Source organism: Miscanthus floridulus, chromosome 6, assembly GCF_019320115.1.
Source record: "Miscanthus floridulus cultivar M001 chromosome 6, ASM1932011v1, whole genome shotgun sequence".
Classification (NCBI taxonomy): domain Eukaryota; kingdom Viridiplantae; phylum Streptophyta; class Magnoliopsida; order Poales; family Poaceae; genus Miscanthus; species Miscanthus floridulus.
Window position 1 is genome coordinate 23,609,644 of NC_089585.1, and position 14,509 is coordinate 23,624,152.

General features: G+C 46.2%; 1 protein-coding gene across 1 annotated transcript; it reads right to left on the reverse strand.

The window, feature by feature from the left end:
- Window positions 1–246: 246 nt before the first annotated feature.
- Window positions 247–1,387, reverse strand: LOC136460359 (putative E3 ubiquitin-protein ligase SINA-like 6). The gene is made up of 2 exons (XM_066460091.1): window positions 1,298–1,387; window positions 247–957 (listed from the first exon to the last, which is right to left on the reverse strand). The coding sequence occupies exons 1-2, from the start codon at window positions 1,385–1,387 to the stop codon at window positions 247–249; spliced, it is 801 nt and encodes a 266-aa protein (XP_066316188.1).
- Window positions 1,388–14,509: the final 13,122 nt, after the last annotated feature.

The window sequence follows — 14,509 nt, forward strand, 5'->3', positions numbered from 1 at the left end:
GAGAGGCATTTTATTAATTCCTCTAGGTTGCCATTCTCTTTTCCTATGATGATCCACTTAATCCTTATAGCCTAATGAATTTCTTGAATACCAAACCCGGTATGCTAACATCAAGGTTAACAACAATCACTGAATCACAGGCCAAATCTCCCCAGAAAACAGTCACAAGCTGCCAAGGGCTCGTCTCCCTTGCATTTGCCATGCATCATTGTGTTCCAAGCAGTCATGGCAGCCACGGTAGCATCCTTAGCCATCACTGCAGGTCAGCAGCCTCCTAGAGCTAGAGCTCCTCGGTGGCAGCGTGGTCGACTTGGCAGCAGCGCCTGTTCTGTCGATGCGAACCATGAGGACGGGAGCCTCGCCGACGGACGCGTCGTCCAGGATCTCCGGTGGCATCGCGAGGAACATGCCCTGGTCGGCGGCCGAGAACACACCACCGGCGCCGGATATGCTGCTGCTCCGCACCATGGACATCATCATCGCCACGCTATCCTTGCTGCTGGCGGCCCCCGCCCAGAGCTTGCACTTGAACTGGGGCGCCCCCTCCACCGCGTCGCCGTTGGCCCTCACACACACCAGCGACACCGCGGCGGCCGCGCCGAGCGTGCACGCAGACACCAGGAACAAGCGCCGGCCCTCCTCGCCCACCAGGACGTGCCAGCCCTGCGGCGGCGGCAGGGCGACCCTGAGCGGCTTCCCGTAGCTCACCTCCATGACGGGCCAGGAGTGCGCGCCGGCGAAGTGGTCGGCCAGCCTCGCCGGCGAGCTGAAGAAGCCGCAGCCGGGGTCCGGGCACGAGCAGGCCGCCCACTGGCACGCGCGCTGGTGGTCCGCCGCCTCGAAGTAGACCACGGAGCTCTTGCACCCGAACTCCTCGTACACGCAGGGCTGCTTGGCGTCGCGCACGAAGGCGTCCACCTCCACGCACGGCGAGTAGATGGCGGCGCCGCGGCACACCTGCTCATGGAGTCATGGCTGTTGCTCGTCGTCGGCGTGCATGCGTTGAAAATACACATAACATTTGTATCTCTAAAATTACACGACATCAGCGGAGGCCCAAAATTGGAGAAGAGATAGAAAAAACAAAGAAAATCAGTCTTGAACCAGACTCTTGTATCGGCAGCTCCACAAGCCCAGGTCCCGCACTGTGAGCCTGATGACGTCCACGACATTTGTATCGTTCGATAAACCATTACTAAAGACACTGTTGACTAATTTATTTTAAGAGAAAAATATTATTTATTTATTGAAAAAGTACGGTTTATAATCAAACGAATTATCGCGCTGACCTTCAAACACGAGTGTGTTTCTTGACAGCCACAGTCTCCAGAGCAGAACCCCCACGACACCCAAAGCAGGAGGGGACGTGCTGAAGCCGATCTCGCATTGTCGGTCAACGGAATCCTCACTGGAGCAGGCACCGAGCAGCGTCCAAACCGCGGTGGCAGCTGGCAAGGGAGCTGGAGGCGAAAATGTGAGTCTATCGGTTTCCAACGTGGAGGGACACCTGGCGCACGAGGCCTCATCACGCTGACGGATGTTTTTTTAGGATGGAAGCCTGAGTATTATCCATCTCATTCCCCTTCGTCCTTTCGAATAAGGAGAAAACAGGACCATTTTATCCCTTAAAAACACGCGGTTAAAAGGGAACAAAGATTGAAACGATGACCGGCCTGCAGCGCATGGTCTGCTCGTAGTTGCTCCAAGGGCGCGTTTAGATGCAAAAATTTTTGGGGTTGGATACTGTAGCACTTTCGTTTATATTTGATAATTAGTGTTTAATTATGGACTAATTAGGTTCGAAAGTTTCGTCTCGCGATTTCTTACCCAACTGTGCAATTAGTTTTTTTTCATCTATATTTAGTACTCCATGCATACGTCACAAAATTCGATGTGATGGATACTACGTAAAAAATTTTGGAAACTAAATAGGCCCAAGAGCAAACTGTTTCGGGCCCGCTTCTTCTTTCTTCATTCAAGAGGAACCACCGCAGTAGATGACAGATGAGCACTGGAGTAAGCCCTTGTTAGGTCGTTAAAACTTTACATCATATCACATCGAATGTTTGATACATACATAGAATATTAAGAGAATGTTTGGATCTAGCTACTAAAATTTACGAGGTGTGTCGAGAAGATATTGCATGGGATGTTCGAATACTAATAAAATAACAAATTACATAATCCGTCAGTACTTCACGAGACAAATTTTTAAAGCCTAATTAACCTGTCATTAGCACATGTTTACTGTAGCAAAACATGTCAAATCATGGACTAATTATGTTTAAAAGATTCGTATCGCAAATTAGTCGCAAACTATGCAATTAGTTTTGTAATTAGTCTATATTTAATACTCCATGTATGTGTCCAAACATTCGATGGGACAGCTATTAAAATTTAGGAGGGGCAACCAAACACCCCCTAAATATAGACTAAAAATAACTAATTACACATATTACGACTACTTTGTGAGACAAATCTTTTAAACCTGATTAATCCATGATTTGATAATAAAGTGCTACAATACATACATATACTAATGATAAATTAGTTAGGTTTAATAGATTCGTCTCGTGGTTTACTGAAGGATTCTGTAATTTATTTTTTTTTATTAGTATTTGAACACTCAATGGCCCTGTTCGCATCTCTTATAATCCGTCATTTTCAGCTTAATTTTTCAACCGAAACCATGTTTTTTCTCACGGTAAACCGGAACGGTGTTTCTTCAACGAAACGAACGGGCCAATGCGGACAACCCTGTAACATCCGATGATACGCACCAAAACTTTACGACTCCATACGAACACCACCTAAAGTCTGCAGCAACTGTAGCAAGCTAGGCATAGGCTTGAACAAAGCTCCAGTAGGCACTGGCAGTCAGTACTGGTAAATGCATTCCCAAGCTCAGGAACGCTGGTTAACAGAAAAACTCAAGAATGCAGAATCATCAAAAACTCGGATGATTTCTCGGAGCTGATCTCAGGACACACCAGGTCGTGATTTGGAAAAGGTGCCTGCCCCTTTTTTTTTCAAGACTACTGTACGTACATCTACAGCACCTAGCACACTTGTGGCCTCTAGTTCGTACAGTAACGTCAGTACCTCACGCAACTACACAACGGGCAGCTCAAGCAGCCTTGTCAATGTCAATCCGGACCATGAGGTCGGGCATCTCTCCGTCTCCGGCTCCGCGCGCGTCGCGCAGCAGCCCCGGCGGCACGGCCAAGAACATGCCCTGCTCCGCCGCCGCCACGTACCCACCAGACAGGTCGCTGCTCGCCACCTTGAACGTGACCCTCGCGACGTCCCCGCCGCCGCTGCGCGCGTCCTCCACCCAGAGCGTGCACCTGAACCGGGGCACCGCCCCCGCCGCGTCGTCGCCGTTCGCCCGCACGCACACCAGCGACGCCGCCACCGCGGACGCGGCGCCGAGCGCGGACGTGGAGACGAGGAACACGCGCCCGTGGTCCTTCTTGGCGACGAGGAAGTGCAGGCCCCGCGGCGGACGCGGCAGCGCGATCCGGTGCGGCTTCGCGTAGCTGACGCCGGTGACGGGCCACGAGTGGTGGTCCGCGAAGTGGGCGAGCAGCCTCGCTGGCGAGGTGGACGCGTCGCAGGCGGGGTCCGGGCAGCGGCAGGGCGCCCAGTGGCACGCGCGCTCGTGGTCGGCGGCCTGGTAGTAGACGGGGAAGCTCTCGCAGCCGAACTCCGCGTTGGTGCACGGCAGCCTGGCGCTGCGCACGTAGACGTCCACGTCGGGGCTGGCCACGACGGTGGCCGCGCGGTCGCACGCCTGGCCGTGGATGCCGCGGCAGGCGCCGCACACCAAGTCCCCGGCCGCGCACTGCGAGCACACAGAAACCATGGCAAGAAGATCGTAAAGGCGACAAGACGAAGACACAAGATTTTGCTCGCAGTCGCACACAGAGCTTTGCAGCATCCATCATCTGTCTCGGCTCGACTCTCGAGGAACATCGGTAGTAGCATAGCATAGCAAAAGATGGAGCTCACCCTGAAGGTTGGAGGTCTGAGGGGGCGGACGCAAGCACGGCAGTGGAACAAGGACACTGGGAACGACAGCTTGACCTGCGGCTCATCCATGGCTTCCTCCACCGCCACAGCACCCGTGCCTCTGACGACGGGGCTCACCTTTCCTTCCTCTCGCTCTTCTGGTTCTTGCTTGACTATGCAGACGCGGCTGGGTGGAGCCTGGTTCCTTGACTTCTTGGCGCTCAGGGTCTGCTGGCCATTGTGCAGCAGCGAGCTCTGCCCATCTCCTCGTTTCCTGGCAAGTGCCGTGCCGTGACGTGCTGAAAGGGAAACGAAAGAGCGGGTGACGAGGGAGAAGAACCTGGCATCAAGATGGCAACGGGTACCCGAAATCCGAGTACCCGACGGTTTTTACCTGATAAAGAGGCGGGTATAGAAGACATTTTGCACCCGCGGATATATTATTGGACGAATTCTTATACCCATCGGGTATGCAGATACGGATGTGGGTGTATACTACCCATACCCGCATACCTGCGGGTAAAAAAAAACCCGCATAAATAATATCCAACCTCTGCAATTTTAGCTTATATAAGCATATAGTCCATATTTGGCCAATATAAGCATATGAGTATATATATTCCAGAACTCCCTTAAACCCTAATCCTCATCCTCACTCCACTCCACCAGCCCATATTTCTGTTTTGCTGCTCTATTGTTGATTTGTTTTGCTGGAAGCTATTATATTTTGGTGTGTGAACTCGGGTATATTGTCGGGTAATAATTACCTATCGGGTGCGGGTATGGAATGAATTTTCTACCCGCCTACGGGTACGGGTAACCCGACGGGTAAGATTTTGATCTGGCGGGTGTGGGTACGGGTGGCCAGTACCCATCGGGTACGTACCCGTTGCCATCTTGAACCTGGCACGGATAATAACAAGGCCTTGTTTAGGTGGTGTTTAGGTGGACCTTTTAAATTTTAGTCGCTGTCCATCGAATATTTAGACACATATATGGAGTATTAAATATAGACTAATTATAAAACTAATTGCATAGCTTACGACTAATTTACAAGACGAATCTTTTAATCCTAATTAGTTCATGATTTGACAATATAGTGCTACAGTAAACATATGCTAATGACAGATTAATTATGTTTAAAAAATTCTTCTCGTGAAGTACTGACGGATTATGTAATTTATTTTTTTTATTAATATCCAAATATCTCATACAACAATCTCTCGACACACCTCCTAAATTTTAGTCACCGGATCCAAACACCACCTTAGTTTCCACAGCGAAATTTTAAGCTCTGACGCATTGAATGTTAGATACGAAGTATTAAATATAGATTAAAAATAATTAATTGTATAGATTACGATTAATTTGAGAGATAAATCTTTTAAACCTAATTAGTTCTTATTTAATAATAAAGTGCTATGGTAATATATGGATTATGTTTTTATTTTTTTTATTAATATTCGAACATCTGGACTCAACGTCGCATCCGATACGATGCCCCCAAAAATTTAACCGGTAACTGCGCTGTGTTTAGTTCGCGAAATAAAATTTTTTAATATTACATCAGATGTTTCGAAAATATTAGAAGAGGTTTTCGGATACTAATAAAAAAACTAATTACATAGCTCACCTAGAAACTGCGAGACGAATTTATTAAACCTAATTAGTTCATCATTAGCGCATGTTAGTTACTGTAGCATTTATGGCTAATCATGGACTAATTAGTCTTAAAATATTCGTCTCGTGATTTCCAACCAAGTTATGTAATTAGTTTTTTTCGTCTATATTTAATACTTTATGTACCATAAAATTCAATGTGATAGTTTGGGGTGAAATTTTTTTAAACTAAACCGGGCCGATAAAGAAATAGAAACCGCGGAAAAAAAACAGCTGATGGGATATGAAAAGACAAATGAGACCAGGCGTAACACTTGGCCACGCGGTGGAGCTCTCAAGGGGTGACCGAGTGAGAATTCTGTTTCCTAGTACACCTGCAGTTGCAGTAACTCTGTAACTTTGTAAGTTAAAAGTTACCCGTGGATGGCTTCTGATGGAAGGAATAGCAATGAAGAGGAAAGGCCTGGAGCCTTTGGGAGGAACCTGTTAGAAACGGAAGGACTGCCCTGTTCGTTTGAAAAAATAAGTTTGTTAAATACTGTTTTAACTGATTTGTTATGAAAGATAAATATTATTTTAACTAAAAAATAATCTAAAAAGTATAGATTACAAGACAAACGAATGGAGCCCTAGGAGTGTGAGTGCATGTGTTTTGAGATTGTGAGTGCATGTGTCGAGGGCCTATTTGTTTAAACTTATCAGCCGGCTTATCAACTAAAATCTATAGTATTTTTTTCTCACAATAAAACAGTTTTAACCGACATATCAGCCGAACAGGTCCAAGCAAACTCTTTTTTGTCATGGGAAAGATCGGGCCCTCTAGGATTTGCTTCCCGTCTTTCCAAAGGCCTTGCTCCCTAAAATGCCTTTGGTCATGCCTTTTCCCTATAAATCAACAGGTTCCTTTCATGGTAAGTACCTGTTCGTTTGATCGTATCAACTATACTTATCAGTTATGATATAGTATTTTTCTCTTACAACAAAACAGCATCAACCGACTTATAAGTCACAGAAACGATCAAGCAAACAAGATAAAAACTCTAGTGCCTTGTTCTTGCAGGCATTCCTTCCATCTCAAGCCATCCATGAGTTCCGCGACTACATGCATTTATGTGCCCGCACTGTTAAGTTAGAACAATTAAATTAAAAAGTTAAGTTAGAACAAAACCATAAATTCAAAATATATTTTTGTTTCTAAGCAGCTAATGTGCTTAAGAGCGCCTCATATATACCTCATATATACATCTAAATAACAAATTAGAATGCAAAGTTTTATTTAGGCTCTGTTCTCTTATCTTATAATATATCTTTTTCAGCTTGTTTTTTCAGTCGGAACAATATTTTTCTCTCACAATAAATCAGCCGAAACAGTATTTCGATTTGTTTTTTCAGCGAAACGAACGGAGCCTAGAGCAGGCTGTAGTACAGAAAAGGTGAAACAGGAACAAAAGTAGGCATGTTCAAATCATCATGTGACTACATTTTTTAATATCCTCATGATAACTTTCATTATAACTTCCATCGTTCATCCCAACAACAATTTTTAATATACTCTCACAACCGCTCACAACTTAAGTTGGGTCATCCACAAACACCGCCGGATGATCACCAATCTCACAATCACCATCAAGCCATCTAGGTGATGGCGATCACCAAGAGTAACAAGCAGAAACTCTCATTTAACCACGACAAGCCTAATGAGAAGGGTGGATGCGCACTTTGCTACTCTTAATCTCACTAATGAGGGCTCTCTTTGAAATTCTCAAATCTCAATCACCTCACTAGGACCTTGCTCTTCTTGGCACTCTCAAAGATGTTTCTCAGCTGTTTAAATGAGCAAAAGTACCCCCACACATGAATAGAGGAAGTATTTATAACATGGGCTGAAAAAACGAACCGTTATGTGCCTCTGCAGGGTGACTGGACGCGCCGGTCAGTTCACCCCGAACTCCAGTGTTTACAGTGTGACCGGACGTGTCCGGTCGAGATTTTCCCTCTCTGGAACCTTACTGGAGTCGACCGGACACTGACCCTCAGCGTCCGGTCACTTGACCTCTCAGCGTCCGGTCGTACCAGACAAAAACACTTTGGTCAAATGAACTGATCGGACCCTGAGCCAGCGTTCAGTCACACCGGAGCCAGCATCCGGTCAGTATTTGACCCTCCATTCACTTCCAACTTTCGAACGTACGTGAATGAAATTTGCTCCAATGAATCTAAGGGCTTTTTAGGAGCTACCTAGTGCTAGGATTAGCAAGTGTACACCACACCTAACCCACTAGACTCACTTATGTCAAGCTACCCGTCCATGCCCCCCTTAATAGTATGGCCAAAGAAAAAATAAAGTCCTAAACTACTTTAAGTGTCTCTTCAACTCTAATCGACACTTAGAACTAGTCCATCCTTAACCTTGTCATTCATCCTTTGAAAACTAAAATGATATCCATTGTATGGGCATGACCACCATGATAGCCCAATCGATCTCCATTACCATGACCTAACTTAATTGCCTCTGCAAAACACACGTTAGTCATAGTAATCATGTATTGTCATTAATCACTGAAACCCAACTAAGGGCCTAGATGCTTTCACTCATGTTGCGCACCAATTTTAGATGTCGCATGGAATCATAAAGGTATGACATACGCAGCAAGGCACCAACCACCTGAGCCCTCGACCCTCTCCGAACAACGAGAAGAACCTGTCCAAAATCTCCACCGAACACCACGGTCTTCCCACCGAATGACAGCTCCGGTCGTCCATTATCACAGAGACTGTTGTCCAGCGCCTCGACGGACTGCCTCTTTGTCATGCTAGCCTCGTCCCAAATAATGAGAGATGATGCTCGAAGCAGCTTGGTAGTACCGCTCTGTTTCGTGAAGGTGCAAAAGGGGCCATTATCAATGGTGAGGGGAATCTTGAAGCGTGAGTGGGTGGTTCTACCACCAGGCATTATTGAGGTTGCGATACCAGATGTAGTTGTTGCCATAGCAATCTTTTTTTGACTACGTATAGTAGCGAGAAGTGCTCTATATAGATAAGTCTTTCCGGTCCCACCAGGACCATCCACAAAGAAGAGACCCCCATCCTTAGTATCAATCGAGGACATGATCTCATTGTATGCAGCCCGTTGCTCCTCATTAAGGGTGTCTAATAGAGACACATCATCCTCGTTAGCCTCAATGCTAGCCTCCTCAAAAATCTCTCTAGGAATATCATGAGAGGCGTCATATGTGTCATCGATATCAGGAAGTGGGTACATCTTTATATCCTTTTGCATTGATTGTAGCAATTTTTGAATATCCATGAGGACCATCTGCTCCACCATGAAGGTGGATTGATTATTGCACCTATAGTCCTCTAACATTGCCTCCTTGTGTTTCTCCCATAGTCCAAACACATCACTAGGCTCACAAAATACCAATATTGTCTCAAAGAGCCTTCGCAGCGCATATGGCATCATCCACATGGTTGTCTCAGCGAGACTCTCGTTCAACGTGTTGTCCTCTTCGATTAAGCCCCTTCTTTCTGTAGCTTCACAGAAGGTTGGTAGGATTTTGCCATCCATGGTCCTTAGACACTCAAAGGAGGTTGCACCTGCCACGCGGTTCAGGAGAACCCTAAGATAGTAACGCTCCCCTTTGGCTGGATTGGTAGACACGATTCTTCCAATCTATCATAATGTATCATGACATATCCTATTTTGCCAAACTTTGCCCTGTGCTTGCCATGTATAAAACTCAAGAAAGTCCTAATACAATATACCTTGAGCTGTCTCATCTATCCTGTTCTTCTCAAAGTACGCTGTAAGCATTGACTTGTCAGCACCTGGACGATCAAGCACTCGTCGAATCTCCTGGCACCGATGAAATAACACCATGTGCATGTCTGGAAGATGTAGCTATAAGGACAAAACAGAAGGGTACCTATCACTCAAATCAAACCCGTATATCCTCCACAAGGCTTCTTGTGGGGTTACTCATCTAGCATCTTTGTACTGCTTGATTGTAACACCCCGGTGTTATGCCTGCATTTAGGCACTGCAAATCATACATCTCATGCATCCTAATCATACATGCCTAACCATGTAAATAACAGCTGAAACACTGTTTCGAAACATATGAAACATGTTATGAAACCTAAATGTTGCATACCTTTGTTAGAATTGTTTTGCCCTGATTTTGCTTGCTCGGTTAGTAAAACATGTTTGGCTATCATGGTAAATCATCTAGAAATGTTTAGTTCAATTTTTGGAGCAAGGTTTGTATTCAAATTAATTCAAAATTTTGCTTCCAAAGTAATTTCCCAAAAATTAGGGTTTTGAGTTAAACATGGACTTTGATTTTACAATTCAAAATCTAGAAAGAATTTGGCTTTGGTCATAAAAACAAAGTTGTAGAGAATTAAATTCTAATCAACTTTCATTTTTGGTACATTTTCAAAAGATGTCATTTCCTTGCTCAAAATAATATTTGAAAGTTGGCATTTAAAAATTCCTTGAAAATACAAATGAAAAAGGGCCTTTTCTCCTTCGTGGGCCGCCGCATCGCTTCTGGCCCACGGCCAAGCTGGCCCAGCCAGCCTATCGCCGCGCCGCGCGCCTCGCCTTGGCCCAGCCCAGTGCCGCGCCTGGCCTGCCTCCACGCGCGCCTGCCCACTGACGCGCCGCGCCACGCCCGACCGCGGCAGAGCTTGCCCACCGTGTGGCGGCCATGCGCCGTCGATGCCGTCGCGCGTCGCCGCCGGCCTACGCCCGCGCCCACGCGCCCGCCTATTCCTGCCGAAGCCGGTGCGCTCGCTCGCTCACTCCCGCGCTGCTTCTCCTCTCCGCAAGCACCGTGCGTACTCGCTCTCCTCCTCGCCGCGCCACCGCACCCACCGGCGAAATCCACAGTGCCTTCTCCACCGCGGCCAGCGATCATGCGCCCGTAGCTCTGCCTCGCTCTCCGTCACGTCATGCTCACACCTGTGCCACCTGCTGAGCTCAGGTAGTGACGTCTCGAGCCTTGCCACCGTCAGCCATGGCGCCACCGTGCTCGGTCGCCATGGAAGTCACCTTCCTCCTCTTCTTCAACCCTGCCTAGCTACCTTCCCGCCTTCACCATCTTCTCGCGAACCTCATGCTCCCGCTAACTCGCCCTGTCATAGCCGGCAATGGCCGCTGGCCTCGTGGCCGAGCTGCGCCGCCGCGACGTCGTAGCGCCGGCGTGGCCTCTGCCTCAGCCGAGCCAGGCCGAAAGGCCGTGGGCCGACGCCCTGCCGGGCCGTCTCCCCCTTCCCCTCCACTCGGGCCACGTAGGCCAAATGTGGCCGTGGGCCGAGTGCTTCCAGCAGGCTAGCCCAATAGCGATTGAATGATTTGTTTTTCATTTTTCTTTATTATTTGAAAATAGAAATGGTTTGGAAAATGTTTGGTACTCAAATTTGCTCCAAAATAGTTGAAATAAATTTGTTTAGGTTACTTATCATCAGATCTACTTGGGAAAATTATTGCATGTCATTTTTGAGATACTTTGCTGTAGAATTTTATTTAATCATGTATATTGCTGATAACTTAAAAAATATGTAGAAAAATCTATAGGCTTCAGAAAAATATGATTCCAAGTTTGTTAATCTTCTTATGTCTTGTACTTCCTAGAAAAAATATGTTTCATGCATGTGTTGTGGGAAAATTTTGAGGTGTAGTTCAAGTACCTTTAATGGCTGATTTTTGTTATTTTAGCTAGAGAGCAAACTTTGTATAAAATATGCATGTGATAATTTTTGTATAGTCATTGTATGCTATGAAGAACCTAGGAAAAATACTAACTCTGTTGTTTGACACTTTTCACAGTTCAAAGTATTTTTTATGTTCATAATCTTGCCATAGCTTGTTATTTTTGTGTAGGCTAATCCACTCATTCAAATACCATGAAAATCTGATAATAGACTACTTAGGGTAGTAATGTGCTATGGTAATTTTCTAAGATTTTTCTAAGCAAGAAAAATAGAGGTTGCTATTCAAACCTATTATTAATTAGGGTTTAATTAAGTGTTGCTTTATGTGTGATTAAGAAATTAGTGAAGCTTTGGTGTATCTTTGAAGCATTTAATAAGATATGTTGACTTAACATATTAGTAGTAGAAGAGAATGCAGTAGATGACATGTGCTTGTAGTATATTTTCTTGGATGATGTTGACTACCTTGCATTCAAAAATATCCATTGTATTCATCTCATCCGATGCACTCATTGCATAAGCACTTACGCACATTGCATCATATAGGATCGCAAACTGAGAACTCAATCGTCATACCCGAGGAGCCCGAGGAGCAGTTCGAGGTGCAGCCGCAGGAAGTGCCAGAAGCCGACGAGGAGGACGTTGAGGAACTTCCGGAGTGCCCCGATCACCGTCCGAGCTCCTTCGAGAGAGGCAAGCCTCGGAGCATTTTTCTCCCGGTTTGCAATTATTAATTCAATGCTTTACTTTAATTGATGCATTACGTTCAGAAGTTGTTTGCAACCGTTGCTGCATTATACCTTGTCTACCTTTGTTATACTATATCCTTGTTATCCGGGTATCCGCAGTCGAGTCAATGCTTAGCTAGCTTAGACCGGTAGAAGTCGAGTGATTTTCTGTCACCTACGAGCTATAGGTGGTTACCTGGATCTGCTTGGATGACTATGAAGTCATGGTATAACTAAGTGTTAAATGAAATTGAGACCGGACGGAGACTTGCAGAGTTTTGGACTATAGTGTTTCCGTCTGTGTCGATTAAGGACCGACCGTTGTTGGGCCTTGAGTCATGTTGAACGCATGCCTTACATTTAGCTGGGCGGATAAAGTACCTTCCGACCGCGAAGCTGGGAGATTATTCAGGCCGAGTAGATTGCCCACAGCGCACTGTGCCAGAGCAGGTGTGGTAGGACACGGGGGCGAGATGATAAGACCAAAGTGCAGTCGGTCGGCCCCCGGGTGCATGTGGTTTCTGGCAAACTCGAGATTCCTGGATAGTTGACTCGGTGATCAATATCTCACTTTAGCGGATGAGTGAGGTTTGTATAAGGAATAAATCACCAGCTGGTTAGGAATCGATTCGAATCGCCATTGCTCCTGGATAGTGAGCACTTGACTTGAGTTACTTCATCGTAGTAAATGTTTATAGAACACTTGGACAGTTATAGTGAATATGACAGTATGGAAGTTGTTTAATGATCATTGGTTATCATTATCTGCTTAATCATGTGTTTGCTCTAGTATAGGTGCAAATCTAGTCGACTGGTTAATAACAATTAACTTGACAATAATGCTTTTAAAAAGGGTCTTGAATGCTAAAAATGCTTCTTTTGCAAATGAGTCAGCTACCCTACTATAAAGCCCTTCATAATCCTTGGTGTCACTTATTTTCGGTTATGTTGGGTAAGTCTAGCTGAGTACCTTCTCGTACTCAGGGTTTTATTCCCACTTGTTGTAGATGGGTAGATGTATTACGGCTATTGTATCAACTGCCTTTATCCTGTGATGGGTGATGCTTAGGACCATGGGCATGGTCATTCCTTACGTCTCGTCTAATGCTTTTGTTGGAGATGATCATTCGCTGGCACTATATTTGAACTCCGCGTGAGTGTGTGTGTGGTTTGAATAAATGGCTTCCGCTACTTTTATTCGAACATGTTTTGTAATAACTATATTGAAACTCTGATGTATCTGAGATTGCGAACTTTTATGTAATATGTGATGGTGACCGCTAAACTTATTACGATCTTGGCTGGAATGGAAGTTGGTTTCAAATCCTTCATGATTTCACGGACTACCGGATTATACGGGCTTAAGTTTGCTAAATCGTCTGCTCTGGCGGATGATTTTCTTACTTAATTTCGTATAATTGGTCGGTTCTGTTACAGCTAGTATCAGAGCACCTCGACGTCCGTTGGCCCTGAGGGAGCACCGCACCACGGACACCTTCTTGAGCGAGTTTGGCATGCTGACCTTGCTTTGGAGAGTGCTCCATGATGTGGGGTACCCAGAGGGTCAAGAGCCGGTGTACTCTTGGAATGAGAGCCAGTTAGCAGAGAATGGACTCGCAGTGGTGGAGATCACGGTTCCTGCTCTCGGTGATGCTCCAGATTGGGATGGTTGGCATTTGGAGTTTGAGGGTCGCACTCCAGCTGAGGGTGCAGAGGGAGCAGCCTTCTGTGTCATCAGGGACATTATGAGCAGATTTCCCAGTGAGCTTGCAACAGCTCTAGCTGGCACTTTTCCTAGGAATGATCCTCGTGATGCCATTTGGGTTCAGCCTCAGGGAAGTGCATTGGTCAGAGGTCCAGCTGAGGGACAGGCTAGCGACAACCACGCAATGAGTGCTATGTTCGCCGCCATTAGAGCATATGAGGGTCTCGAGAGTACCTACTGGACTTTGACTGGCCTATGTGGTTAGGATAAGCTCAAGGGGAGAAAGCAGAAGAAGAGACAGGCATGTGCTATAACTAGTTTGCAGGAGCAGTTGGCTGATATGAACTTACAGCGAGATCAGGCGGTTGAGAGAGGCGATAGAGCTATGCAATGGGTGCATACGTTGACTCAAGCCAATAACAATGCAGACCGCATGATTGGACAGTTGGTTCAGGAAAGGAATGAAGCCTGGGACGAGAGGGACCTTCTATTGTAGAGGGTCGATGAGCTAGAGGAATACAACGGCAACCTGCACGAGGAGTTTCACATGCTCTATAATGGGGTTGGCCCATATGCTCCACCAGACGTCGCTGGCATGGATATCGACGACGACAACGAGGATGAGCCTATAGTTTCACCTAGGGGCGATGGTGACGTCTCTGATCCCGACGATGGCCCCGAGGAGTAGACTAGTTGCCTTGCGCTAGTATCTAGGTCCTGTCGCAAT